Raw genomic sequence first — 26642 nt, forward strand, 5'->3', positions numbered from 1 at the left:
TGCTCTGCATTCTCCCCTTTGAATTTCATCTGGCTGCTTCACAGAAGCCCATGGGAACCTTCTCAGCCTTTGGCTGCAGCCTTCCAAGAGACTTCTTCTTTTGCTTAGCTGAGCAAAGAGACTGTGTGAGCTTCAGACCGGCTTCAGCAGAGCTTGTGAAAGGGAACACATGTCTGTGCCAACAGCTTTATGTGGAATTATAAGTCACTGTTAATGCTTACACAAAAAATTATATGCAAAGACACCTTGACTGCAGATCTGTGTCACTGTATTAAAAAACCAAGTTAAAAGCTGTTTAAGAAAAAAGTGGTGTCAGCGCATCCTCTAAGCCACTTTATCTAGATGTTCTGCATTGCCTGTTGCCTTACAGCAAGCCAAGAATGTCCACCTTTCAAAACAATATTGAAATTCCTTATGATACTGTCAACTATTTTTCAAAACATGGCAGTTATTGCTTTCCTCCAGGGGGAGATAGCTGAAGGATGATGAGGATGCTCCTGCATCTCCCACTTGTAGTAATAAATAATACAATACATGGTGCTGCTAGAGTGATTTTTTATGAAGTAACATTTCAGTAAAAGCTGGTTACAAAACACACTAAGTATGATTTATAGGCCTGAAATTATGACTATCCAGCATTCCCGAGCGATGACTTATTTATTCTTGTAGTCAGACGACAAAGCTTTCTATATTGAAAAATAGTCAATACCTCTTTAATTACAGCTTAGGTACAATGTGGACATTGTGCTTTTTAACCACCCACTGACAGTCACTAAAGTGCAGTGGACCTGCATTTCCTAATGTATGAAATTGCTCCTAGGATTCTGCAGGACCCATGAGAAAATTGCAAGGAATTCTTACTTACCCCTGAGCAAGTGTATCTCGGCTGAATAAAACTTCTAAGTCTTTCTAAAAGCTTCATTCTTAAGATCTCATATTGAGATGGCCCCCTAATGGTGTACCAGAATCTCAGATTAAGGTGCCCAGCTGACTTTCAAATACTCACTTTTAATTATTGTTCTTTTCTTTCCCCTGGGATTAATTTTGAAAATATACGTCTCAGGGTGCATGTGCTTAAGAAATTGTCTTATGTTGACATTCCGCCCTTATATAAAAAAGCAAAACAAACCAAACCAAGAAATTGATCTCTCAAGCAAGATTTCCACTACCACGAGAATACTTAGTTCTCTTTTCTCCTTCCCTCTAAGCAGCAAGCACAATGTGTCTAGACTTCAGTAATGCATTAGGCACAGCAAATGTAAGGTCATAGGAAACGGGATGTGAAAAGAAACCACAGATGAGAGATGCTAATTACATCATTTGATGCACTACTGGAGCTCAGATAGTGCCAGTAAGGTAAAAGGAGTCATAAAGAGTAGAATATGTACTTGTACTTAAGATGATCTAGAGAGCTATTACTAAAATATACTCCAAAGAGGATTTGTCAGGATGGAGAACAGCGAGTGGCTCAGCCCTTACCATTCATTAACAATAATGTAAACAACTTAATTAACATTCAGGAAGACTCTTCATTTATTACAAATCCCATTAGGAAGTGAGCTGAACATCTGTGGTGAGGAGAATGATACAGAAATAACAAGATATATTGCAAACATGTAGAAATGGGCCAGACCTGTAGCCCAAGAGGTCAGGCTGCGCTCTTGGGATTCATTTCAGGGATAACTGCAAGAGACTAAGATGTATGAATGCTCCCTCACAGGCTTTCAAGGTGTTTAAAATCATACCTGTGGCTCATTTAATGTCCTGCCTGTTTCAGAGAGATTTGATCCAAAATCCAGTCTCCACCAGTCCTTCCATCCCTGACCCCAGTGCACATACACATGCACATGGGACATCCAAATCATGCGACCTTGATCTCAGCAGAACTGGGTTAGTTATCCTACATATGGCCCATCTATTGAACAGAAGGCAGGGGCTGGTGTGTAGAAATGTGTTTCCGAAAGAAGTAACTAGAATCTGGAAAAATAGAAGCTCATCGCTCTGGGAATAGTCAAAGTCACTCTTCAGTGGAAGGGAGATCTCAGATACGGGCAGTGAATAGCATGACAGGAAGACATAAGCATCTGACATGGAAGCATCATCACCAAAAGTGACAGAATTGTGCACTTTGGATGCTGTTCAAGAAATCTCCTGGTTTAAAAACAGAGTGAGTGACAGCTCCTTGCCCAGCTATTCAGTCTCTGGTTTGCAAAACCAGGTGCTCTTCCATCAGCTAGTTGAGGATTAACAGTGGGGAGAAAGGGGTGGTAAAAGGATGACCTGGGGTTTATTATTTATTCTGGACATTACTCTTCCAATAGCTAGTAGGAGTACACTGATATCTGTCAGTGTCATGTGGAGATAATTTACCCATTTTTAGTCCCCTCCTGCTGTCTGAAACTAAATCCTGTTTCCAGAGAACAGAATTATTAGAGTAGCTATATGACAGATTTCGTTGTCATTTACTCACTGGAGGTTTCTTTTATGAACAAAGCATGACCGTGAAAAATAACTTCCTATATAATTTTAATTTACGCTTTTTCCTTAAGATGTTTCTCAAACTTTCTACCTTTGTTCAACTTTGACAGCAGAATAAAACAATATGTAATTTCTTATAAAAAAAGCACATATCCTTGAGGTTGATTTGCCTAAGAAATTTTATCCACATCTTCCTTCTTCCTAGAAGCCTATTTTATGGACTGATGTGTATTTCTATGGTGCATTGATAAAATAGTGAGGATCAAGCCAGTTGTGAAACCAGGTGTTTTGTGCTATAACATCAAGTAGAAAGGGGAACATCCCTCCTGTTTTTCAGTCACAAAAAAAAAAAAATCAAAAAAGCAGTTCCTTAATCTCATGCTCTGGAAAAATACCTGTTTCACTAGTGCAAGGGGTAGGCTGCTGTACCAGCTCCCCCTGGATAATGGCTGTCCAAACATCTATAGAACTTTATTAACCTTTTTAGCCATAGGTGCAAAGGAGTAGACTGTGAATGAGTAGAGATTATTTCATGCATAGGTTAAATAGTAGTGACAGTATGTTTTTCAGCTTCTTGCTTATGTGCAGCCAGCCATCTCTCTGTTCCCATCTCTGCATTAATTTGTCTCATCTCTGGTTTCCTTCTATAGGCATATCAAGAACTAAATAAATTGAAACCTATTGGTTTCATTCTGGGGTCATTTATCTTAGTGCTTTATTCCCTTTATACAAGAAAAAGCAGTTGCTGTTGCTAGTTTAATTTGGTTCACATCACTCTTTCAAAGGTGGCAGACCAGCTGACAACTGGTGTTCCCTCCTGTTCCTGTTACATTGCATCCTATTTTTGTGGTACCTGCAGAATTTCTTCTTCCTCCACGGTACTGATTACAGAAAAGTTGTGCTGGCAGTTTTTTCTGAGAGAGGCTGCTTACCCTACCCTCCTTTCCTCAGACTGAGGCTCCATGATTACAACTGAGGCTGGTAGTAAGACAGTTTGGTTTCGCTTTACTTCATATCCTTCATAAAGAAGAAACAACTGAAGTAAGATAAGCAAGGGAGACGTGTAAAGAGAAAGAAAAAGATGAGACTCAGAAGTCAAATGCAGTCAGCTTGCCACTCAGGTAGCAGTTAGATTTGTCAGTGAGGATATCCATGGTGGATCAGAAGAAGGAGAGGAACGGCGGCAGTGCAGAAGAAAGGGGGAGCAAAGGACACTTAGGCAGAAAGTGGAGAAGACAGGAGGAAGAAGTAAGAACAGAGGTGAATGTGAGATCTCTCTTTCCTTCTATGTGTGACCTCAATGAGCAGAGCTTCAAAAATTCAGCTGGAAACAGAAAATTCAGAAGATAGTTGTACCTAACTGAAGAAAAGCCAGTAAGAAAGGACAATGGTTAATGACCCCAAACTGAATCCATCTACAGCGTCTATGCGAACTAATCAGGACAAAGTAATTTAGATGTATGCACAGTGTAAGTGCAGATGTGTGTGTGCACTGAGAGAGGAAGGTGGAGAGTACTGTACCTGTTACTAAACTTTCCAAGAACAGCCCAAATTGGATGATGTAAGCCTGAGACAGAAACAGAGCCACAAGATGCTGAAATATGTTTTAAGACTACTCCTAGGAAATACTTAGTAATGGCCAATTTCAAAAATCCTTAAAGGTCCCTTTTCTGACATATGCATGATGATTCTCGGACAGCTTTATACCTAAAAAGATGTTTAACAAATGTTTCTCAGGCAAGATGTTCTTCCAACCAGCCTTCTGTAGGAGTGCAGAGGGTCGTTTTTTAAGAAATTGAATGACTATCTTGTGTATGAGGGATTGATACGGTCAGTATTAGTTCTCCAAATGCTCTAGAGAACAGTATCAACAAAAATTTCATCTACTCATGAAAAACCAGAAATTTCTGTGCCAAACCTATCTATGGTTACTCTTGTTTCTCAAAGGCAAATGCAACTAGCATTCTGGATCTGAAAGAGCAGGCCTGTATTCACTAGGAATATCACAGCTAAGTTGAGAGAGGGAGATGTAAGGGACAGATGGGTTATTATAATGGTGAACAAATATGCTGAGTTAACTTCTCTTTTAATTATGTCAATTTGTTACAAAATAGTAGGAAAAATCTAATCCCCCGTGAACGAAAGGCCATATGGAAGAATTATTTGAGGATGTGTAACTGCAGAGTGTGCTTGCTGCATAAGAGTGCAAGGTCTTTACCATGTAAGCTTTGTGCTAAGTAATGGCAATGAAGTAGCAGATCTGAGCCTGAAAATGTGACAGTACCGCCCAAACCCTCTCTGTTGGACTTAGGAAAGCCTGAAACTGTGGCTTCAGCTGACGCTTGCAGAATGTCACTGTGAAGAGTGGCTCCCATGATCAGCTGTTATGTCATGCTGTGCAGATTTTTTTGTGTGAATTCTTGCAACTTCATATGAACCATGCGAATGAAACCCAGTGCTGTCTCTGAAAATAACAATGCATAGCAATTAAGTACAGGAGTCATGGTACATTCAAGCTGCATCATAAAGTAAAGGCTTCAATAAGTTTCGGAGCCTAAAACCGCAGAAACAAAAAATAAACGACAGTGAATCATGAGGGCTGTAGAGGAATACTTCTGAATTAATAACAATATCCATGTGCTGCTTTCCCATCAGCGTACCAACCACAAGTATCCAGAGGCAGTTGGTAGAGGGTATGATACAAGACCTTCATTGTGGGGGATGACTGGTGATGGTGGTGGTCCCATTCTGCTGATGGGTCCTTCTGCTGCCACTTTACTACAGGATACAGCAAAACTTGTCATTTATTTAGTGCATCAATCAGCCTGACAAATCTGTCTGGTGGCTCAGAATAAAGCTGCTGGGACAATTTCAATGAAGCGTTCAGCAATTCAGAGCTTAAACTGTTTATGATACCTTAACACTGGATTCCCTTAGTCAGGTCTTCACTAACATGGAGCCAGATAAGAGAACAAGCTACAGCTTGGTCAGACAGATCTGAAGCCTGGGCCATAACAGTTGCTTTTTTGCATTTTTCTGCCTCTTTGTTACTGATTATAATTCTCTGAGCCGCTTAACTGTCAGAAATAGCACCTCATTTGTGTATATCTACTGACCATAACTGATACTTAGTATTTTATTCCAGAACTGTTCTTTAATAATTAACACACTATGAATTTGGCTGACACCACCCATTCAATTTAGCTCCCATTTTAAGAAAAATTGTTCATAATCCTCCTCTGTTCATAATCCTCTGGAAATTACTTAAAATTGACTCATAAGGTTTTGAGGTATTTTGTAACTGGGAAGCAATTGTCAGGAAAGAAGTTTCACACAAATTTAGTCTCAGCTACTTGCAGTACTTAATCAGGTCTTCTCCAGTAAGGTTATGAGAGTTCCCATTAGCTCTTACTCAGCATGTAAGGTCATTGACTCCTGATTTTACATATTTATTACTGGGTGGGCAAAAAGTGTCATTGCAATATATATTTGACCTACAAAGGTCCATATTCTTCTTCAGTTTCTTGGGAGTCCCAGTGGAGTAGTTCACCTACCATCAGGGTAGTCTTAATTCAGTGCCAGGATTGGAGAAACTTTTAGTTGCCCAGATGAGTGGATGTACTTTTTAGTGCTTCACCATGGCTACAGGAAATATTATCAAACATTATCCTGCGTGGGAGGGAACGACATGATGGCAGTTCCCTTGATCATTTCCAGGAAAAGTTGTATCATGGTTTTTCAGGTACTACTGCTATGAATTACTACTGCCACAAGCCAAATTCCTTTTACATTTTTATCCCTTACTGAAAAGTGATAGTATTCCAAGTCCTGCTCTTGGTAAGACAAACTGTCTCTCTTGTCACTGCCACTTGTGTAAGCAGGGAGAGGCACGCTCGAGTTTGTAATAAAGGTTTATGTGCCAGCGTATATAACAAAGCTCACATTTGTATCCTAAATTCTCTTCTTTTCCTTTCACCCTCCTTTTTTTTCTCCTTCAATCTGTAGCTCTTGAACTACTTGATACTGCTTTTCCAGTCTTCTGTCTATGTTTGACAGATAAATGGCATTCCTTTGATTCCTCCAAGTGTTGTAGAGAATAACTGAAATCAGGGACATTCTGGGATTAGCTCCTTGTTTTGCTTTTTCCTCTTTTTAATTCCCCTCTGAACACTCTTGTTCATTTTTATGTTTTTTGCTTGTGCTTTTATCAAGAGCTGTCTTCCATCAGAAACCCCTTGCCATTTAACTCCTATACTTAATTAAGGCAGGGAAAATACATAATCCTACTGATTAGTTTTAAGAGTTGTAGACAAAGCTCTCCTGGGTTCAGTTATCTGTGTGGTCCAGCTGGTGGTCTAGTTTGCTGAATCCAACTAGGGATACTTCATCTGGCCAACAACCTGTCCCCAAAGGAAGTAAATTGAGCAGTAAATCCTTCCTGAGCAGCTGAACATCCCCATCTGTCCACCAGCACCCCAGACAGATGGGTGACTGCAGCTGCAGGGGAGGGTTTGATGCACCGAGTGCCACTTTTTGTTGTGATGCCAACCCCACTCAGCCCAGAACTTGCATCTCATCTGTTGGTGCCAGCCTCTGAGTCTGGCAGCAGCAGGATTTCTCCTTTCCTCTCTCTGCCTCCCTTTAGCATCACACCGAGCCTCAGTCCTGAGCACAGGTCCTGTGCCCTTCACTTCTCTGAGACCAGCTTCTCCTCAGTTGCTGCTGCCAAGAAGGTGGGAAGATGTTGGTGGAGGAAGATGACTGCTGCTGCCAGAATTGGTAGTGGGAGACTGAGACCAGCTCACTCTGGAGGAGGGTGTAGACAAGTTGTGTGTTGGAGCTGGGAGCCCACAGATAGCCAGATAGTTTCCCACTGTTAGCTGCCTCTCACAGGCATTCAGCGCACCCTGCTTTTCTTTCTCACCCATTCAGACTTCATTGTATGTGATGAGAGTTATGTGCATATGATACTCATCTCTGTAAAATTCAGCCTTTAGCATTTAGGTCTTCCCACCATCAAAAATATAATATATGCATATAATTGGGGACTGGTTACAGAAAGTTTGACTAATTCTCGTGAAAGTTGGAGGCAAGCTATGGGATGTTTAAACACCCATGTTATTAGATACTGCATCTATACACGTCCTCATAAAGAGACAAAGATCTTGCAAAGCAAAATGTAGGAAACTATCCTTGCATTGCTGTCTGGATGATTAGGATATTCCTCCAAAAGTCACTGAAGCCTGTCACTCAGGCTTCCTCAGCTTAAGAGACAGGCTACAATGTTGGGCAGAGACTTTTTTAAGGTCAAACTCACTGTGAGAAACAGAAATAGTTAAATAGGGACGTGAACTGGCTGGGAAGGCTTGCCTGCCACCTTTTGTAGTCCACTCGCCGCACTGGGCAGGCTGTTACCCCTATGACAGCTGCCCTTGGGGAAACCATGGCAATGAAACACATGCTATGAAGCATGTTGGTCCCTCAACATATTTCTGTAAAGGGTAAATCCATTTCTGAGCAAAGATGCAGGGTATAGCATAGCCTGTGCTTCATTTGTGGGTAACTTTAGCCACTAATATGGTGGTACCAAGGGGTTTGGCTTGTCCCCTGAGCACTGGAAATTTTCACTTCTGCTGTGTCAGAGAGAAGAACTAGAACAAGAATTTAAGTAAAATTGGAGGAAAGTTTGTGAATTCTGTCCATCAATAGATTTATCATTGTGGATACCCTTGCACTAGACACACATTGTGGATATAAGTTGTGTCGTTTTCCGTCTGTGAAGCTATGAAATGATTCCCTCCCCCAGAAGAAAAGGTAACAACATCACTGTGAAAAACACATACTTATATGATCTATTTTTCTGGGTTTTATTAACTCAACATTGTCTCCTACAAATACGATTTGTCATTCACCAGAAGATTTGAAATGTAGACTTAAGTTACACATAGGTATAAAAAGCATAAAACAGCACACACGGTACCACTGTTTAGACCAGAAAACATTGTGTTGTCCCACAGATAAGAGCGCTATTCAAGCTCAGCTCCATCGCCTCTGCCTCAGGGATTCAGTCTTCAAAGCTGCAGATGCTTCTGCTTCTTTTCCCTCAGCTTGTGAAGCCCTGCTGGCTTTCCCCTGGCGTTTCTCACCCATGTCTGGAGCATGGACTGGGGAACTGCAGGGCAATCCCATCCTGCTCCACCAGAGGTTATAAAACCTTGGGTTCCTACTGGCTCTTCAGAAATGTTTTCCTCCTTCTCTTAATATTTATGTACAATATATGAAGGGATACGTTTTGCGTCTTTGATTTAGACATATCTCTTGCCTCATACTTAAACAATAACTTGAAAAATATTTTACAAAGAAAAAGAACATTGTTCATCTGAATGTCATTCATTATTATATTGCTATATTTTATACCCTATTATTAATATATACAAAGTTTCTTAATTGCCTTTTACAGATGCATGGAAGCATATAATATAACAGTTTTAAAGTATCCCATTTTTAGAAATCTTTTTTCTTGGCTCATGTCAATCTCTTTAATAAACTATGGTTGCTTGGAGAATATAGGAAGTATTTGGAATGTTGTTTAAAGTTTAATAATAACTGGTAGCATTGTCCATTTGCGGCCTGAACGGTTGGAGCACCTGTCAGGGCGATCTGGTAGAGATAGCAGCATCATAAGACTTAAACAATCATGGAGGGCTGTTAATGTGCAGTGTCGATGGGTGCCAGGTTCTGTTCTTTATTTGGGGCTTTTCTTTTCTTCGGCTGCGTTTTACTGTTGTTTTCTCTCTGTTCTCGGTTTTGTCTTCGGGCTGCTCGCCCTTTGCTTTCCTGTCTTGTCTCCTTGCTTTCATCTTTGTTGGACTTTTTTCTTTTCTCCTCCCTATTTTTTTTCCCTGAAATAAAAATGATGGCACATTAGAAGGTTTGCTCAGGCTGTTGCAATTTCTGACACTTTGCCATAGCCTGTAAAACCGACCCTGGATTAGCACCTCCCGTTAGAATCTGGACACTAGTACCAGTGTTTAAAAATGTCCAACTCTTCATCAGACTACTAAATTCGGCCTCTGGACTAGCACATCCCATCAGTCTGACTCTGAGCAAAGAGCCAAGAACTCCCTGGGGAGTCCCGGTGCTTTAGAGCTCACATGCTCATAGCGGGGGGCACAGCTCCATGTACTCCACCAAAACACAACTGGTTTGGGGACATCTATGACTGAAGCCAGGTAGCATTAACTACTGACTGGTCTAAATTTGTCTGGGGCGGGGGCCCAGAGATTATGGTGAGAGGAAATTAGCCATCACGTTACTCCCCTTCACTGCCAATGCTCAGCATCTACATCTTTTAAAAATCCCTCTCCCCTCCCTTGACCCCCACCACACCCACATCCCGGGGGATTCTTGGTATTGCAACATGAATCTCATGACAAAGTGTCAGCTCCAGCACAGGTACCTGACCCTCGTCAGACTAAAAAGTCGTGTTCCAAGTCTCAAGTCAAGTTTAGACCATCGTTACAAAACTAGGTATTCAAGTACTTTATTGCTTTAAATACTTATAAAAGTAAGATGTTGAGGATTTAGTTATTGCTACAGACCTCTCCTTCCTATCCCCTTAGGAACATTAAAACTTTGTGTATTGGCTGTGGAAGTGATATTGTATAGTGCATTTACTCTTGGACATAAGGAAGACATGTGGTGAGGCACTGAAACAGGTTGCCCAGACAAGCTGTGGCTGCCCCCTCCATGGAAGTGTTCAAGGCCAGGTTGGATGGGGCTTTGAGCAGCCTGGTCTAGTGGAAGGTGTCTCTGCCCATGGCAGGGAGGGGTTGAACTAGATGATCTTCTAAGGTCCCTTCCAACCTAACCTGTTCTGTGTTTCTATGATTCTATTCCTTCTATTTGCTTTACAAACCAATGCAGGTATGCCATTGAATCGAACTTGTATGTACACCTAAGCCTAAAACAGATGGTTAGTTTTTTGTGTGTGGAACTGGTTCATCTACTGAGCTATGCAGCTGTAATTCATCTGTGGTTAGATGAATCCCAGTGATGTCTTCAAAAGCAACCTCGCTTGAGAGTTTCATGATACAGTGTCATACTGACCTGTATGCCTTCTTACATGGAGAAATTTCTGGACAAGTATTGAAAAGTATCTGGTCAAACTGTTTTATGATATCCTGGTAACAATACTACTGAAAATAATCTATCCCTTTGTTACTGAAAAAATACTTTTTGCTTTAAATATCAACAGAAATAATCCAGGCTTTCCTACACCATTGTTGGGGGAGTTACACAAATCTGGCAATAACCAGAGCTGGGAGTATTTCGTGCCTCGATAGGCTCTCGGGTGTAGGTCACAGTAAGGGAGTAGGTGCAGGGGCAGTGGCTTTGTTCTGAGAACAGATGACCATCCAAGGAAAAGTAGGTCAGATGAAGGGAGAGAGATTCAGAGGTGAAGAGAAGGCAGAAAGCAAGGAGTAAGACTAAGATGTGAGGGTATGCTGTATCCTCTTTTTGTTGTGTAGTTCTATGGGCTTATTTTACAGCTTCTCCATTCCTTACCATCACTGCCTGAGATAGGAGAGCAGGGGAAGGTTCAGACACACATGTTAAGTCAAGTAGGGACAAACATCTGCCTTTCTCATCTGTTGTTTCTGAAACATTCAGTAAAGCTTTAAATGTAAAATGGCACTTCAAATTTTAGGTAACCAGTCAAAGATTACCCCAATATACGCCCACATACCTGCAGAATCCCTCTCTGAGTTTGGCAATGCCATCTAAGATGTGCAGACGTGAGCAGGGGAGACCTGCAGAATGGGTGTGTGAGGCTCAGCGGGAGCTATCACTGTGGGGAGAGCTGGGGGAGCTCCATGCAGAAGCGAGCCTGCCTCTTACCCAGCTGTAATGCTGTCTCTTACTAATGGATAAATGACAGTATGAAATTTCGTTCCACTGGTTTGTAAATACAGTTGGCCCAAGATGAAATGTTATTTGAATGGAAACTGTCCAGACATTCAGTGTTTGACATTGTTCACTTGGTGATTAGCCAAAATCCCTCAGCTGCGACTTCCTAGCCACAATTCTTCAAGTATGTTGGAATGACATGTAATGGCTTCCCTTTCAGTCATGGATCAGGATGTATTTATGTGTGTGAATATACTAAGAATACGCTATCTCTGTCTAGCTAGAACCTTATCTAGGCAAGGCTTCACTGTTTCTGTTTTAATCAGACTGGTGTCACTATAAAGAAGAAGTAAAACTGATCTCTGGAAAGTACTTAACAGTCCTAATTCTCTTCTGCTCTGAGGATAGCTAGTTTGGAGTCCTCTGTGCAATTTTATACATGGTTACTCCATGCTGCTGCCATTTGTGAAAAGATCTGCCCTCTGGGCCTGTGCTGTTCTGGTAACGCAATAAAGCATAGAAGGGTCATCTTTGCTGGTTGTTTAGCTCCTTTCACCACTATTTTAAAAAACAGGATTTTTTATACAACAGTATAATGTTACTTCCAGTCAGTCTTTGGTTCAGTATAGACCCAAGGGAAGATTCTATCAGCAGTTATCTGTTAATGTTGGGGTGTAGCTGGAACCACATTCTTGTGTGCATCGCTCTCCCTGTTTGTATCCCTGCACTTTTCTTCCCAGAGTCTTGTTCCTGAGTACTTTTTCTTCTTCCCGCTACTTTCTGAAGCCCACTTCATCACAGCACACTGAACTGGATGACAGAAGTTGTGGAAATCCATTGGAAATTTGGGCATTTGGCTATCTGTGAATTGAAAAGTGCAAAAATGCCATGGGCCATTATGTTTGCAAGTTCATCTCTGAACTACTTTGCATTTGAAGAAGAAGAAAAGGCAAGGACAGCATTAAAACCGAAGCTCGTCAAAGAAGTAAATGATGCAATAATGTAACTGAGAAGAAAATACTCTCCCGAAATTTCAATTTCCCTTGTGAAGGATGTTGTTAGAAATCCTTCCGTGTTTGAACACGTAGCATTTTATGCATATATCTATAGTTATGCACATACCTCTACACATATCAGTGCCTTTCCGCGTGTCTATCCTGCATTTAAAGGCAGCTCTCCCCCGGGACGCGGGCGCGGCGGGGGGGTGGGGCCGGGGCCGGGGCCTCCCGCCAGGGGGCGGTGCGGTGCCGCGCCAGGCCGGGGCGGGCGCGGGCGGCGGCGGCGTGCGGGAGGGGGCACGGCCGGCCCGATCCCGGCGCCATCCCGGCCCCATCCCGCTTCTTTCCCGGCCCCATCCTGCTCCCCTCCCGGCCCGATCCCCTCCCTCTCCCGCCGGGGGCCGGCTCCCGCAAGCCCGGGGTGAAGCGCAGGGCTCCGCAGGCGTGGAGGGTCCCTTCTCTCTACCCTCCAGTTATTTTTTCAGGAGTTAGCAACGAGTGTTTCCTGTCCAATTCCCTTCCTCCGCGTTTTGTCTGCTGTTATATCTTCTGTCTGTGCTTTATATTGCGTACACGGTGAACTTTTTTTAGGATGCCAGGAAGAGGATATAAAAAAAGGCGGCGTGTTGTGCCACAACATGGGAATATTATTGTTTCCTGATGGGCTATAGAATTCTCTTATAGTGATGACTAATGCTACTAAAGTTTATGTCTTATTATGGATTCAATAAAACCTTTCAAAATTTTTAAAAAATTATAAAGAGCATAAGTTTTTAAATAGGAGATAGTCAAACATTTTCCAAGCAAATGTTACGCTCATGAAGATGTTGATTCATGAGATTCTAATAGTCCTGTGAAGTAATTATTTGGCATTAAGATAAGCTTTTGTTCCAGAAACAAAACCTCACACAGCCAACTGTACTGGAAGAATTAGTCTGTAGGCACTGCCCAGTGAATTTTCTTGTAGATAGGGGATATTTTACTACTTCTAATAATAGTAACTTTCTATATTGAAGAAAATCTACAGACATGCTATAATTTTTAGAAGTTCAGTAGTTCAAATTAAATACAGACATGAAATTAATTCAGACAACAATATAATTACATGTCAGATCAGTTTAAAGGTGCTGAGTTCTTGTTAATCTAATTTATAGCCCATGGTCGAAGAAATCCCTGCGTCTGCATTTATGCAATCCATGTCTGAATGCATCTTTAAGTATGCAAGCCAGAGTATTTCAGAGAAGTCTTTGCATTATCACATCAGATGTGGTGTTTCCACTAGACCTATCACCATATTTTGTGGAGTTAAGGGAGGAAGGCTTTGTCACAACTTGGGAGAAGTTGGTACTTAAGAGCATGTGAGAGAGAGTTACTTAAAAAATCACGGCTGACATGGATTAACTACCACAGGTTACAGATTTCATCTACTTTAGGCATTGTCACTTAGTCGCACCCTATTATATTCAGCTGTAATTACTACAGGGAACTCAGAACACCACATTTGTTCCCTTCTCCCTTCCATGCGCACTGAAACCCCAAACCACCATAGGAAGGCATAAAATCTGATTGTGCAAACTGCTTCGCTTTGTTGGGTGGTGGTGTCACTGGGTAGGTCTCATGGAAATCCCAGAAGAATGAAAATCTGGCATCAGGCATTTGGGATGATTGTATTTCTTTTGGAGACATCACTCCCATGAAGAAATTTACCCTGGGACAGCAGAAGGGTCAAGAAGAGTCACTGAACTGCTCCTGTTGGAGTTGCAGGCTCCGACGTAATCAGCCCCTATCTGGAAGGGTCCTGGCGCTTCTACTGTGCGTGTCACCACGGACCACAAAATCCTCCCCACTACACTGTAATGAGCCAAAGACCTATAATAAAAGACCACAAGCCACAGCTGTAACATGCCACAGTGTTCTTTCGCACCCCTCACAGCCTCGGCTGACCTCTCAGTGCTTTCCTGGCTACTGGAGCAATGTCAGCACCGATGCTCCGGTACTAGTGCCCCAATACATCGGTACCCCACAAGGTACAGGGACAAATCTTGGGGGCTAAGTGCCACCACTCTGTGTCACCCTCCTTTCCACCTATCCACACCCTTCTCAGAGACTTTTTTTAGGCCTCTTAAAACTAAAAGTCTGTCACCTCATGACATGACCTGGACAAGAACAGCATAACATGTGCCGAGGGAGGATACCAATAAGAAGAGCATGCCCCAGGCTCTAAAACCACTTACTACAGCTTCATCTATAATACAGTTGTGTCATATTATGCAAACGAGTAGATCACTCTCATTTTCAAGAAAAGTAACATTTTTTTTTCTGGAACACAGGCTGTAGCATGTGCTCACACTACTTGCCAAGTTAACAAGCATTCAAACCCCCAACTGCCCACTGATGCAGAGGACATGCTCCTTTCATTCATAAGTCACTAGCAGCTGATTCATCTGGTATGTCTTTTTGAAGTTTAAAGAGCATAACTTTCTTAGCAGCAATCATTGTCTTCCTAATTATAGTGGCCCTATTTTATAATCGCTAAGTTTTTCAGGTGATCAGAGTACTGAGGGTCAACAACTTCGGAATTATCTAGGTGCTACATGGCTCAATGCATTTCCTGGCCTTGCTTATTCTTGAAGATGCACCGATTGCTGAAGTGAATATGGATAAAAATTGTAAAGGCGCTAAGGTCCAAAGGCATTCAAGGAGCAATTAATTTGGCCAAGCATAGATTCTCCTGCTGTTGAGATGCATGAGGACAGCCTACCTGTCTTCCACCTACCAGTCCAGATAGATACAGGTGTTAAGGCATGTGTCATATCCACAGTCCTATGTGGTGATCTTAGATAACCCAAAATACCTCAGATGATACTGACACGGTTGAGCAACTGCATTAGGGGACTTTGTGGCTAACTTGTACTTATGTGCCCTATCTCTCCTTGAAAATGGGAATACTTCTCTAGATGTAGACTCTAGGTGATGTTGGAGCCTGGGACCTACAGAAGTCTTTCTATGAGATTTAGGATCCCTGAGCTTCATTTGCCTCTGGAAATAGGATCTGGACAACTAGATTGCATTCACTCAAATGTTCTTATTTATGTTCTTATTTATGTTGTATGTGCTAGCCTGTGCTTGCAAGAAGAGGACAATACCGAAGCAGGCACGTTAGGAGGAACGAAAACATTGGGTCTAAATACAGGAATAGATCAGGCCTGTGCGACAGCCCTTTGCATAAAGCAGGCAGAGGAAAGAGGAGGCTGAGCAGATCAGCTATGCCAAAACAGGAGACGTCAGGCTTTGCTGCTGTAGCAGATAAAGAACAAGTTGTATCCCATTAGGTGTATGGGAAGTAGGAAGGGATCATTTATTCTGTGGGCTGCTTGGGAAATGACACTGCTACACTCGTGAGCTCATAAGCAAGGCTTATGGAAAGTCCCTGGCCTAACTGTCTTGTGATGACCTCTTTGCAGTAGAAATGGGTTGAATCTGCCTTTCCTGTGCCATTGCTGGTGCCTGAAAATACAAGAATATCCTACAGTCAGAGAAGCAGCCAGAGGAGGAGGATTTCTACAGTGAGTTCTGTTTGCCGTTTGTGGAGACATTTACTGCTGTCTCTTCAAACCAGAGCCTGTGGGGATTTATTTCCTTTGCACTTGTCTGTTGGGACTAAGGGAATTTGTTAGCAGCCTTGTTTTAATCAGGACTAATGTTGTGCTAACAACAGCAATTTTATAATTACATAACAGTTTTCATCTTATAAGAACCCGCAGCTTATAAACTGGGAACACAGCTTCCACAGACAGTAAAGTAATGGCTATTTAGCAGTGCAGAAAACCACTCCTCATTGCTTAGAATGGGAAGTGACATACACCATGTTGGTATTTAGGAAAGTGGCATTTTCTCGCTGAGCTTGCTTTGAGATTTTTAACGGTGGCTTCTGAATGGGATTTGATTTTTACATCTCTCCTAAAAGTGGCAAAAAAGTAGATGAGTGTCCAAATCCGCCTTATAAGCCTCTTTTAAGGCTAACAGAATCAGATGCCATTACAAAGATGGGCGGTAGTAGTGATCGGTACCAAACCCCCTTACCCTGTTGTTAGAGCGTCGGGATATTGGCAGAAATCTATAATAGCTGTTTTCCTTTTAGGCACCAATAACCCAAGCCCTCCCATTAGCCCGGATTGAGATCATAAATATAGTCCTTTTCAGAGACTTAGTTCAGCTGGTGTAGCCTTTTGAGCAAACCAGAAATAAAAATGTGATGCTGCATTATGTCAGAGCCGCATGTTTAGTCTGCCTCTCTAGAAATAATCAAGAAAAGTTATACATGATAAGAGACAGATGCTAGTGCCTCAGCAGACATTTGAACTCTTCTAGCACAATAGTAAAAAGGAGAAAACACCCAAAGAAACTTGTTTCTTTAGTACTCAAATTTGTACTCTGAGTGCTCTGAAGGGAGGGATAAACAAGAAAAGACGTTTTCCTTGGCTTTACTTAAACTGACTGCATTAATGTAACCTGCCAATTCAGAAGATACTTATGCAACGCCGATGTTAGGATGCATCCATAAGAATGTCTTTTTTTCCTAAGCGACCACGACTTGGAGCTGGGCAATACCGATGATTGAGTACGGATCTTGGAGGGGATTTGCGAGTGCTGAATCTAATGCTTGGGCAAGGCCCTGGCCTGGTGCTAGACACCAGGGCCAGGGCACCTGGGAACCTTCCATCATTTCATTTGCTGGTATAGGTGCATCTATCCGCTCCCCCTGGAGTCCCCTCCTTACATGTCTTTAAGTTTCCCGACATGCCAGGAAGGTAAATGAAGAAGAGGAGTCAACAGGATACACCTCTGGCCCTGCTCTGCACGGTTCACTTGTCCCCTCCGCCCTAAGCGCAGTTTGTTTGCATTCCCGCCTGGGGTGACACCCGTGCTGACAGGTGGGCGGGAGCCCCAGCATACCCCACAGGTAACCCAGGCCAGCCTGATGGATGAATCGGCTGGTCGGCAGTAGCTAACACGCAGGGAGATGGCAGCCCCTGACGGATCCACTCAGCAAAACCATCAGCCCAGAGCCAGGGCGCTATTACTTAAATTCACCAGAGGCCCAATTCTGCCCTCTGTTGTACTTGCTCAAACAGATGGAGGTCACCAGGGTTGGGCTCTGGTGTAAATGAAGGGAGAATTTGCTTTCAAGGATACTTTTTAAAACAAGGTGTTGAAAAATGACTGTTTCTTTCTGTTTCATGTCTCCAATGTGTGTGTACTATTTGAGCTGGCCAAAGCATTGATCCGCCCCTCTCTAGATAGTGCCAATATTTCCAAATGCATTTACATGCTGATTAAAATGACAGGTCAGGTTTCTAAATTTCACACAGATCAGGGACTCCAATGGTCCCCTTTCAAAAAAAGTGATGTGATATTTCATTTTGGCCATCTCCATGTTTCTGAAGATTTTTTCTCACCTACTGAGAGGATACCTGGCAGTTCACTAGGTAGAGAGCAGCTTGTGGAGAAGTGAATTGGAATCACCAAGACTCTCGGGCTGCCTCTGAAAAAGACTCAGGAAATTTTTATGCCAAAGTGAGTCAGAACTTAGCCCTAGGAAGCTCAGGGAGCTTGGGTGACCAAGATGCTCTCAAAATGATCTCAGGTTTTCAGGCTCTCGGGTCTTTGTCAGCCTGCCAGGTGGATTGCCAAAGACCAACCCAATGGACAACCTGGCAGGATACTAGGCAGAAACCTAACACAAAGGCAAAGTTGTTTCAAAACCTGCCTACTTTCCACTGGGAGTTCATTGAAATCAGCTAGTTTCTGGGAAATGTGATGACTTTGATAATCTGGTATTTTCCATTCCTTTGGAAAATGCAGCCCTATAAAATATTTAAAAAAGATTTCTAAGCTGGGGTCATGGAGGACATGCATGAAAAACTTGAATGCAAATATTTTAACATTGCCCGTAAGTCTTCAATTTAAAATGAATCACAGATAGAATTTGTCCATGTAACTTTTATCCAGGCTGTCTTGTCTTTTTTTTTTTTTTTTTTTTTTCCCCCAAGAATGTGATAAGTTTATTCTTTTTAACCCTCTGGGAATGAACTGTGCATTTAGAGCTGTTTGTAGTAACACAGGCTTTGCACACTGAAGTGAGCAGCCGGCTTTATGAGTAGCTTGAAGTGGAATGTGAAGAATGAGTATGCCATGTGACAGTGCATCACTGGAGTCCACTTCACTTAGTATACTTTATAAACTGACCACTATGCCATTTAGATTGGATACGAATGAGGTCGCATGGCTCAAAGATTAGAGGACATGCAGCCCCCACTGAGATCAGAAAGCAGCCTCTCATGACGGAGGGCAAGTACCAAGTACTAAGGAAAGTCTGTAACCCCTTAGCCACCCCACCAAGACATCTGCCCTGCGTCCTGTCTAGCACAGTTCCCACCAGCAGTATACAACGGCAGTTCAGTAGAACCTGCTGTAGGTATGTTTTATTTTTCTGCTTGGTGCTTGGCTGGTGTCTTAAGAGTGCTACAGCAGTGCTGGTAAATTGGTGACAACCCCAGGCTTTATACTTCCAGGTGTGCCTGTGGGGTGTGCACAGTCCATGTGGCAGGGCTCATTACAGGAGCTGAATTGTAGGGCTACAAAAAGGTTCTAGGGAACCTGAAGCAAAAGTTCAGCGAGTGATAATTTCTGTACTACAATGTATTGCAAGAAGTCAAAACCTTCTCTAGCCTCTGAAAACTGGGACTGTGGGAACCAGCAGTCTCTCTTTCCAGCTGCCTCGTGCCTCCAGATGAAGAAGCCCACTGTACACAAGTCAGCTAATATGTTCATACTTCTCTTTAAAACTGAGTAACTAATCAGTTTCCTGCCTCCCCAAGAACTTTTACATTAGTCAAAAGGTGAAACTACTCAGTATTTCTACAGATTTGAGTGACACCTGCTTTTGCTAGCAACTCCTTAGGCACTCTTTTACAACATCTGAGACCAACCCTGTAGCCACTAAAACCAGCAATATTTTTCAAGGGTCCGGGATGACATGCTCAGAAACACTTTATAGACTATCATACAGAAATGTAGAAATCTCAGGGGCAAGAAAACAGCAGTTAGTTCACACATACTGTAGTAAGATACTAAATCCAGAAGTAAATCCAGAAGAATCCAGAGTAAATAGACCCTTACTCCAACCTCAACCAGAAACTCAAAGAAGTTACTTAAAATTGTTCATGTACTTTTGAAAATGTTACCCAAGATGTATCTATGTCCAGGAAGTTAATTTATGTGCTCTGAAAGAGTGAGTTGCTTTCAGTTAGAAAACAGAGGTTCCATCAACCTTAAGCCTGTAGTATTCAGAGTGATTCACAGAGACTCTTCCATCTCCATATTACATCTTCCACTATGTCATATTTCAACTTAAGAGATTTATCCGTCATAGTTTGATTTAAGACCACTGGCAAAAAAAATCCAGCAACGTACAAAATACTATGGCTGGGAATGTGATCCTTCATCTTAGTGATGAACCTTTTTTTCTTTATAAAACAGTATTCATATGACTTCCTCAGGTTCCGCAACTGTAAAATGGAGCTGGGAGTTCCTTAATTTTGCTAGGTGCTTTAGGATCTATGGATAAAACCCACTACTGCTGCAAATCAGAGCCACTGAAGTGGACAGAGAGTCCTCCTTATTTCAGTTAATGTCTTGAATGACCAAACATCATTCTTCAATCAAATAGAGAGCTCAGGATCCTTCTTTACAGAGTATTGTTTCCTTGCTCATGCTTAAAGGTAGCAAGGGCTGGATCACCCACTGGCATTCTCTCCCACCACCCACATCCGTACAAGAAATAAAGTCAGTTCCTCTGGGTTTAAACTAAATCCTTCTGGTTTAGCAATGCACATTTCTACTTAAGCAATAAACATCTGTCGTCTGCCATTCATTAATATTAATTATAAATGGTCACTAGCTCATGGGATCCAAGTCCACCAGCTGAGATTTTTCCAACTTTGACCTTGTTAGGGTTTGTATAAAAAGTGTTCAGAAGGGTCCTTCGAAGCTTGAAGCCAACAATAAGTGCAATTTGCAGAGTGCAGCATTTAGATTATGCACTTAGAACAAGGGCAGTCAGAAGGGGTGATGGGGAGCGGGGGAGGGAGGAAAGGAGGGAATACAGAGCCTGAAACAGCGTTCCTTTAAATGCTTAGGAGTTTTAGACCTTTCTGCAGGCTAATGACAGGGAGAGGCATTGTCCATAATGAAACTGGCCCATCCATTAAACATTACTGTAAATGAAAGGTTGCGTGAATTAAAGGTTGTTCATCTCATGTTTCAGGAATGTAGCTGTGTTTCATGTCTGAAGCCTGTTTTCCTTTGAAATGGAGTTCTTCAGATGACAAATGAGAGAGAGAATTTCAGAAAGCAAATGAGCAGAAGTAAATACATGCTTAAGAACAAAGCAGAGACATAACTGTAGCTGTAAATCTTTATACTGGGGCTACTGTTTGCCGTAGATATTGGGGAGGATTAGATTAGAATTGAGAAATTTCATTAGTGGGACATTTTGCTTGTAAACTAAAAAACAATAGAAAAATCCCCACAGTTAAATGTTAAATTCTAGCCTTAATATCACCTGTACATCTTTCACTCATGAAGTGCTAGTTAATTCTTTTGCTACCATTTTGGTTTTCATGGAACTAAAAATAAAAAATTTAGGAAATACTTCTGAATTTTGCGTGGCCACAGCATCTTTAAATGATAAATGTTTAATTTTTTTTCTCCCCTTTAATTTCTTGCTACTGCAAAATTGCTTCCACAAAAATTACTGAAAAATAATACTTGTTTGCATCAGTCCTTAGAATTAGCTCTTTTTTTTTCAGGCCTAATCATACAGCAATTTTACCCTCATGGGCCACACCTTCATCTGCTCTTAAAATATATATAGCTTCATTGACAGAGAGGTGCTAGCTTATATCTCTGGTGAATTAGTGTAACAAGTTCACTGAAATTTCTGTAACAAAATCAGCCCTATACTCTTCCTATAAGAGTGATTCAAAGCTGACGAATGCAAAGAGGAATATGAACAGATATCTCAGCAATGCAAATGACTAAACTGGACAAAATGAAAGGAAAGCTGGTTTCAGTTCTTTGACTGAGGCCCAGATAAAAGTCTGAGCTTGGTAAAGACAGCAGGAGGCCTTATATTGATGTCAGTGGACAGAGACACTTGGATTTGTGCTCTGTAAATGTGCAGTATGCTGTCTCTCTGTGGAAGTGTTACAGAAGGCAACAGGCAAGAAAAAAAAATCTAGAAATTCTGTAGAAATTTTAGAAATGCTTATCAAAGCCCCGTCTAGTCCCTTACTAGGCTATGAAGCTGAACTGCTATACTTAGACTGTCTCTGATGGATGTTTGTCTAACCTCCTTAAAAATCTTCCATGATGGAGGTTCCCACAACCTCTCTCCTGATCTTTATGATCTCTGATAATAACACTGAATGTTATCATCTCATTGGGAACACTCTGAAGCTCCTTTGGACCTTTATAAAGGAACATTATGGCAGTGAGTGTTTTCTTTTTCAAAGTTATGAGTTTGGAAGAGAGATGGGAGGTGGCAGCCTCAGCAGACCAAAGGCTACATCAGGTGTCAGAGCTGGCAGGGAGAGTGAGCTGAGAAGAGACGATGAGACTGGAGATGCAGAGACCTGGGTGGAGAAAAGCAAACAAAACTGCCTGGGTGGGAAGAACAGGCAAATATCCAGTAAGATGAGGAGAAACAGCAGCCAAAAAGTGCTCCTTTGTTTTCCCTTTGTTACAAAGGAATGCTGAAAATCCCTTCTTTACAGCTAGATCCAAAGTACTCTGAAGTCAATGGGATTTCAGTGGGTCTTGGATCAGGCCCTTTAAAAGAAGGGCAGCTGTAACACAGTAATGAATGAGTGCCATTGCTGTCCACAACTGGCAGAGTTATAGCAGCATTGCTATACATGGAAGTGTTCCACAGCCCAGGATTTAGCTGATTAAACAGTGCTGCATGTGTCACCATTAGACTTGAAATATCCACTGCCTGATTTACTCTGTAGCTCACATACCCTAAATGTTTTGCATTCTTGGACTAAATTTGATAGATGGGCTAGCAAACTTCTCTCTTGCATTTTTTCTTCTTTCCAGGACACAAAGGCTGAAATAGCAAGGGGTTTAGATCTCCAGGTAGCGAGGGCTGGGTGAGCCCTGCTGTCAGCAGCCACTTCCCTTTGTCTTTACTTTGTGGTAATATATCCCAAGGGTGAGAAAACAGGTTGCTGTGGTCTTCTGAAGAGTCAAAAGAAGGAAGTTGTCAAGATGCTTTGCTGTGGCACACAGCCTGGAAGAGGCTTATATCCTCTTCCAGCTGTGATAAATATGTCCCTCCCTCAGAAAGAGCTCCTTAAAGCACTAGAAATTAGGGCAAGGACTTTGGAAGCATTGGCTGCGAGAATTGGTAGAAAGACCAGTGTGGAGAGAAGGATGGGTACGTGAGGATGTGCAGGCAGAGCAAGGAGGTGAAGTGGGGTAAAAGAGAACAATACTCACACCTGATCTCTGCCTGGCACTGAGAGAGTAGCCATAGTTTCCTATTTGCCTCTCCCTGAAACTCAACGATGTGAAGTCACTGAAGGTGCCATGGATAAGTAAAGTACAGAGACCAGGCAGACCCCTGCATGTCTGCACAGCATAACACGTAGTTTGTTTTAGGAGTCTGTTTGACTGGCAACAGCCATCCCTCTTCCCTGGTCAAATCTGCTATGGAGGGAATAGACCCAGCTAGTTTGGATGCAAGCCAGAAGGTGGCCTGTGGCCTTGTGGCCAAGGAGCAGACCTTTGCCTCCATTTCTTTAGCAGTATAGACACAGCTGCAGATTTCACCTTCTAAAGCTGGAGCTGCTCCGCTCAATCCCAAACATTTTTATTTAAGAGAAAAGATTTTGGGCAGGTGCTGGAAATTAGGTCCTGAATGAATACCTGATGAGCCCTTTGGAAGGGAGAGGAAGAGGGGTTTGTGAGAGGTTTGTATTCCCTCCTGTTTTTCCTAGAGAGCTCAGGCATCTAAAAGATAGTCAGGAGCCAATTCTGGAGCACAAGGAGGCACCAGAAGGGAAGATCAGAAAGGGAAAAAGAGCTGATTTTATCCCATATTTGGTTTAATGATCTGAGGAGAACAGCTCTCACATCCTTCACATTTTAATAGAAGAATGCAATCAGCTTTTTTCTGATTCACTTCCCATACGGGAGCAAACCACATGCTTCTTTCTCAGCTTTGACACCATTCCTGTTAATATGAAGTTGATGATGTTTACCAGCAGCTTGTCCAGCACATTTTTTATAGCATGCTCCAGAGGACCTTAGGGCAGCTGAGCAACCTCCCCTCTGCTCCCAGGTGCCCAGAACAGGGAGGAGATGGAAGGTGGCAACAGAGGAGCTGGCAACAGGAGAAGAGAACGTCTCCCAAGGAGCACAGAGACAGCATCAGCCCAGCACCCTGTGAGGCTAAAACCAATTTTGATACCTGAGGGCACAACAGGTTAGCCACAGCCATTTACAGCCTGACTGTTCATTGAGATGCATATTATTCAGAGAATACAGCCTTGGCACGGTACACATATACATAGTGTGTACCTATGTGTATGGTACCGTATGTGCAGAGGCACACAGCATATATGTATTACCTGCTTGCATGGTTGTCTGTCAGAACTGGGAGGTATGAGGAGAATTTAATGTTCGCACTAACACAAACAAACATACTTGTAGCAAAGCACACTATTACTATTAATTAGTTCAGATTTTAAGGTCTCATTTTGCAGGTAGTAACCTAATAAGTCTTCCAAAACTGCCTGTGATTAAATTTTGAAAACAGTGTTTTTAAAGTTTAAAAATGCCTTTTCCTAGCCTTTTCAGCCCTTGAATTCTAGAGCCAGTACATCCTCTACTATTAGCTGTTTTGTATTCACAAATTGGTCTGACTCATATTGGTCCTATTTTTAACCCTCTTAACCCTTCTCACCCAGATCTCTTTTCTAGATTGCACCCCTGCCTGCTGGCCTGAGGCAGTGAGCAGCCCTGTGCTGTCCATGCCCTGCCTTGCTTAAGGTATCCCCAGGACGCCATTTCACTTCGTGTTACAACTAGCAGATTCCCAGTCTCAACAGCCTTGCTCTTGGAGGCTGGAAATGTGTTAAAGTTAAAGAGTCAAAACCCCTGCAAGGAAAGGAAATGAGAGGTCTTCTTGGCAGCAACAAACAGAAAATAAACAACCAAACTCTTCACAAGACAGATTCCTCAATTATAGTAACTCAGGCTCACAAAGGCCAGAGTTATGACCCATTGGCGTATGCAGTATGTAAACACAGGGTTGCAGTAATTAGCTTTGTGTTCATTTTGAGGCTTCAGAAGTCCTGTGACCTGCCATGGAGTCAGGTCATTAACCATAACCACACTAGTGACCTTCACACAGGACACCCCATGTCTCACAGTTATACGAGCGAACTGTGCACTGTGATGTGTCCCTGGCTCACATGCTCCGGCACTCTTTTGTTTTAAGTTTTTAAATGCCACTGAGCTATACATGAGGGAGAGGATGTGACTTTTGGGATGAACTGTGATTGGAATATTTCACTTTCCCACATAGCAATGCTTAGGACTTAAATGTGATTAAGTAAAAATACTCAGTATCAAAAATATCCAGAATTTCCCCCAGTTCCTTTTTTTTTTTTTTTCAGTCAGAAAAAAATATTTTAAAATAGTACACTGAAGAATTATTGGACTGGTGTGGGCCTCCATTCCCCTGGGAAGAGACTTTTATCTTTGGTGTGTGGAGTGTGTAGGTACAGACTAGCTTGTTCTGTAAAGGTCATTTCACCTTAATAAGCAGGTGTGCAGCTGGTACTAGCTGTTTATCACTAAACACAACACAATGCTGTTCTAACCCTGATTTTGCCAACACTAAACCAAATTAGTAGTGGGAATGAGTATTTTTCAACTCTATTTTTTGTCTTACTGTGTCTGACCCATGGATCCTCTGAAACACGCTCATCTTGCTTACAGAGTCATCCTGGGTTAAACTTGGTTTCGATTTTGCAGTGTGGCAAAGTAATTACTGTGCAGATGAAGAAAATGTGCCCTTTAATTTAAAAGTTAGCAGATAGAAGTCCAGATCACTCATATTAGGCTGTCCTTAACGGTCATTGGAAAGAAACAGGCACTTTCAGGAGGCAAATTATTTTACCCTTCTTAGAATCCATCTTACAGTGTCATGGATCCCCCTCCCCAGGTGCAGTATTAACCTCACCATTAAAATGACCCTTGCTTTGACAAAAACAACTAATTTTTAGCTGTTCAGCTTAAGTGCAGTGAAACCCATCAGCCTATGGAAGCTCAGTAGAGTTCCAGCTTGCCATTCCTTGTCTGAATTCTCAGATGGCAAAATCCTCTCTGGGAAAATTGCATCCATGTCAAATTCAGATTGTCCAGTGTGATAACGGCTCAACAAAATGCACAGAGGTCTGGCAGTCCAGAATTTTTGGGGAAAAAATGAGTATTACCACATGAATAAATTCATTGACATGGCACATACTTGCGCAAGTCTTAAGTGGCTACATAGGAGTTTCTGTGGGTTGTGAAGATCATTAAACCCTGATTTTATGTGCTGTGATTCAAAATCTGTACAAAGAAGTGGTGAAACTCCCACTGGGAGTTTCAAATGGCTTCCTTCACTACTGTACTTCCACGTACATTTTAAAATGTAATGCAACTTATGCATCTTTTATTTTAGTAGGGGCTCTCTTTTTCTTTCTCTGTTTTGTCTGGGACACCTTAACTGACTGACTTTTAATTAAATTAGTGCACCTCAACAGGAGATCAACTGCAGAAACTTTTCTTTGTGAGAAATACTAAAGGGGCAACTTAGTTTAGACTCCAGAGCCCTCCATGCTCCATTGTTACATGGATCCATATGGCATCAGAACATGTACATTAGGGTGGGTAACTCAATGAGTTTAAGTGAGTGAAATTAGTTTACTGTCTAATATTATTAAGTTACATTGTTTTTGGCTAAAGTAAATTCTTGATGAATGTCTTGGGATTTTTAGTGAATGGTGGTTTTGGAAATCTGATGGATGCCAGACAGGATTCCTTCCTCACACCATAGCCACCTAAAGAAATTTTCAGTCATGATCTGATAAATATGTTTGAAGCATTATGCAGACATATAGCAATAAGGGGTGGAGG

At 42.1% G+C, this 26642-nt stretch overlaps 1 protein-coding gene across 1 annotated transcript in view; it reads right to left on the minus strand.

Annotated features, from left to right (window-relative positions):
• Window positions 1–8321: 8321 nt before the first annotated feature.
• Window positions 8322–26642, minus strand: part of RSPO3 (R-spondin 3) — a 62081-nt gene continuing 43760 nt past the window's right edge. The window contains exon 5 of the mRNA XM_074820732.1: window positions 8322–9380. Coding sequence (XP_074676833.1) covers window positions 9187–9380 — 194 coding nt within the window. The 3' untranslated portion in view covers window positions 8322–9186. The remainder of the gene's footprint in view (window positions 9381–26642) is intronic.

This window comes from Strix aluco, chromosome 3 (genome assembly GCF_031877795.1).
Source record: "Strix aluco isolate bStrAlu1 chromosome 3, bStrAlu1.hap1, whole genome shotgun sequence".
NCBI lineage: Eukaryota > Metazoa > Chordata > Aves > Strigiformes > Strigidae > Strix > Strix aluco.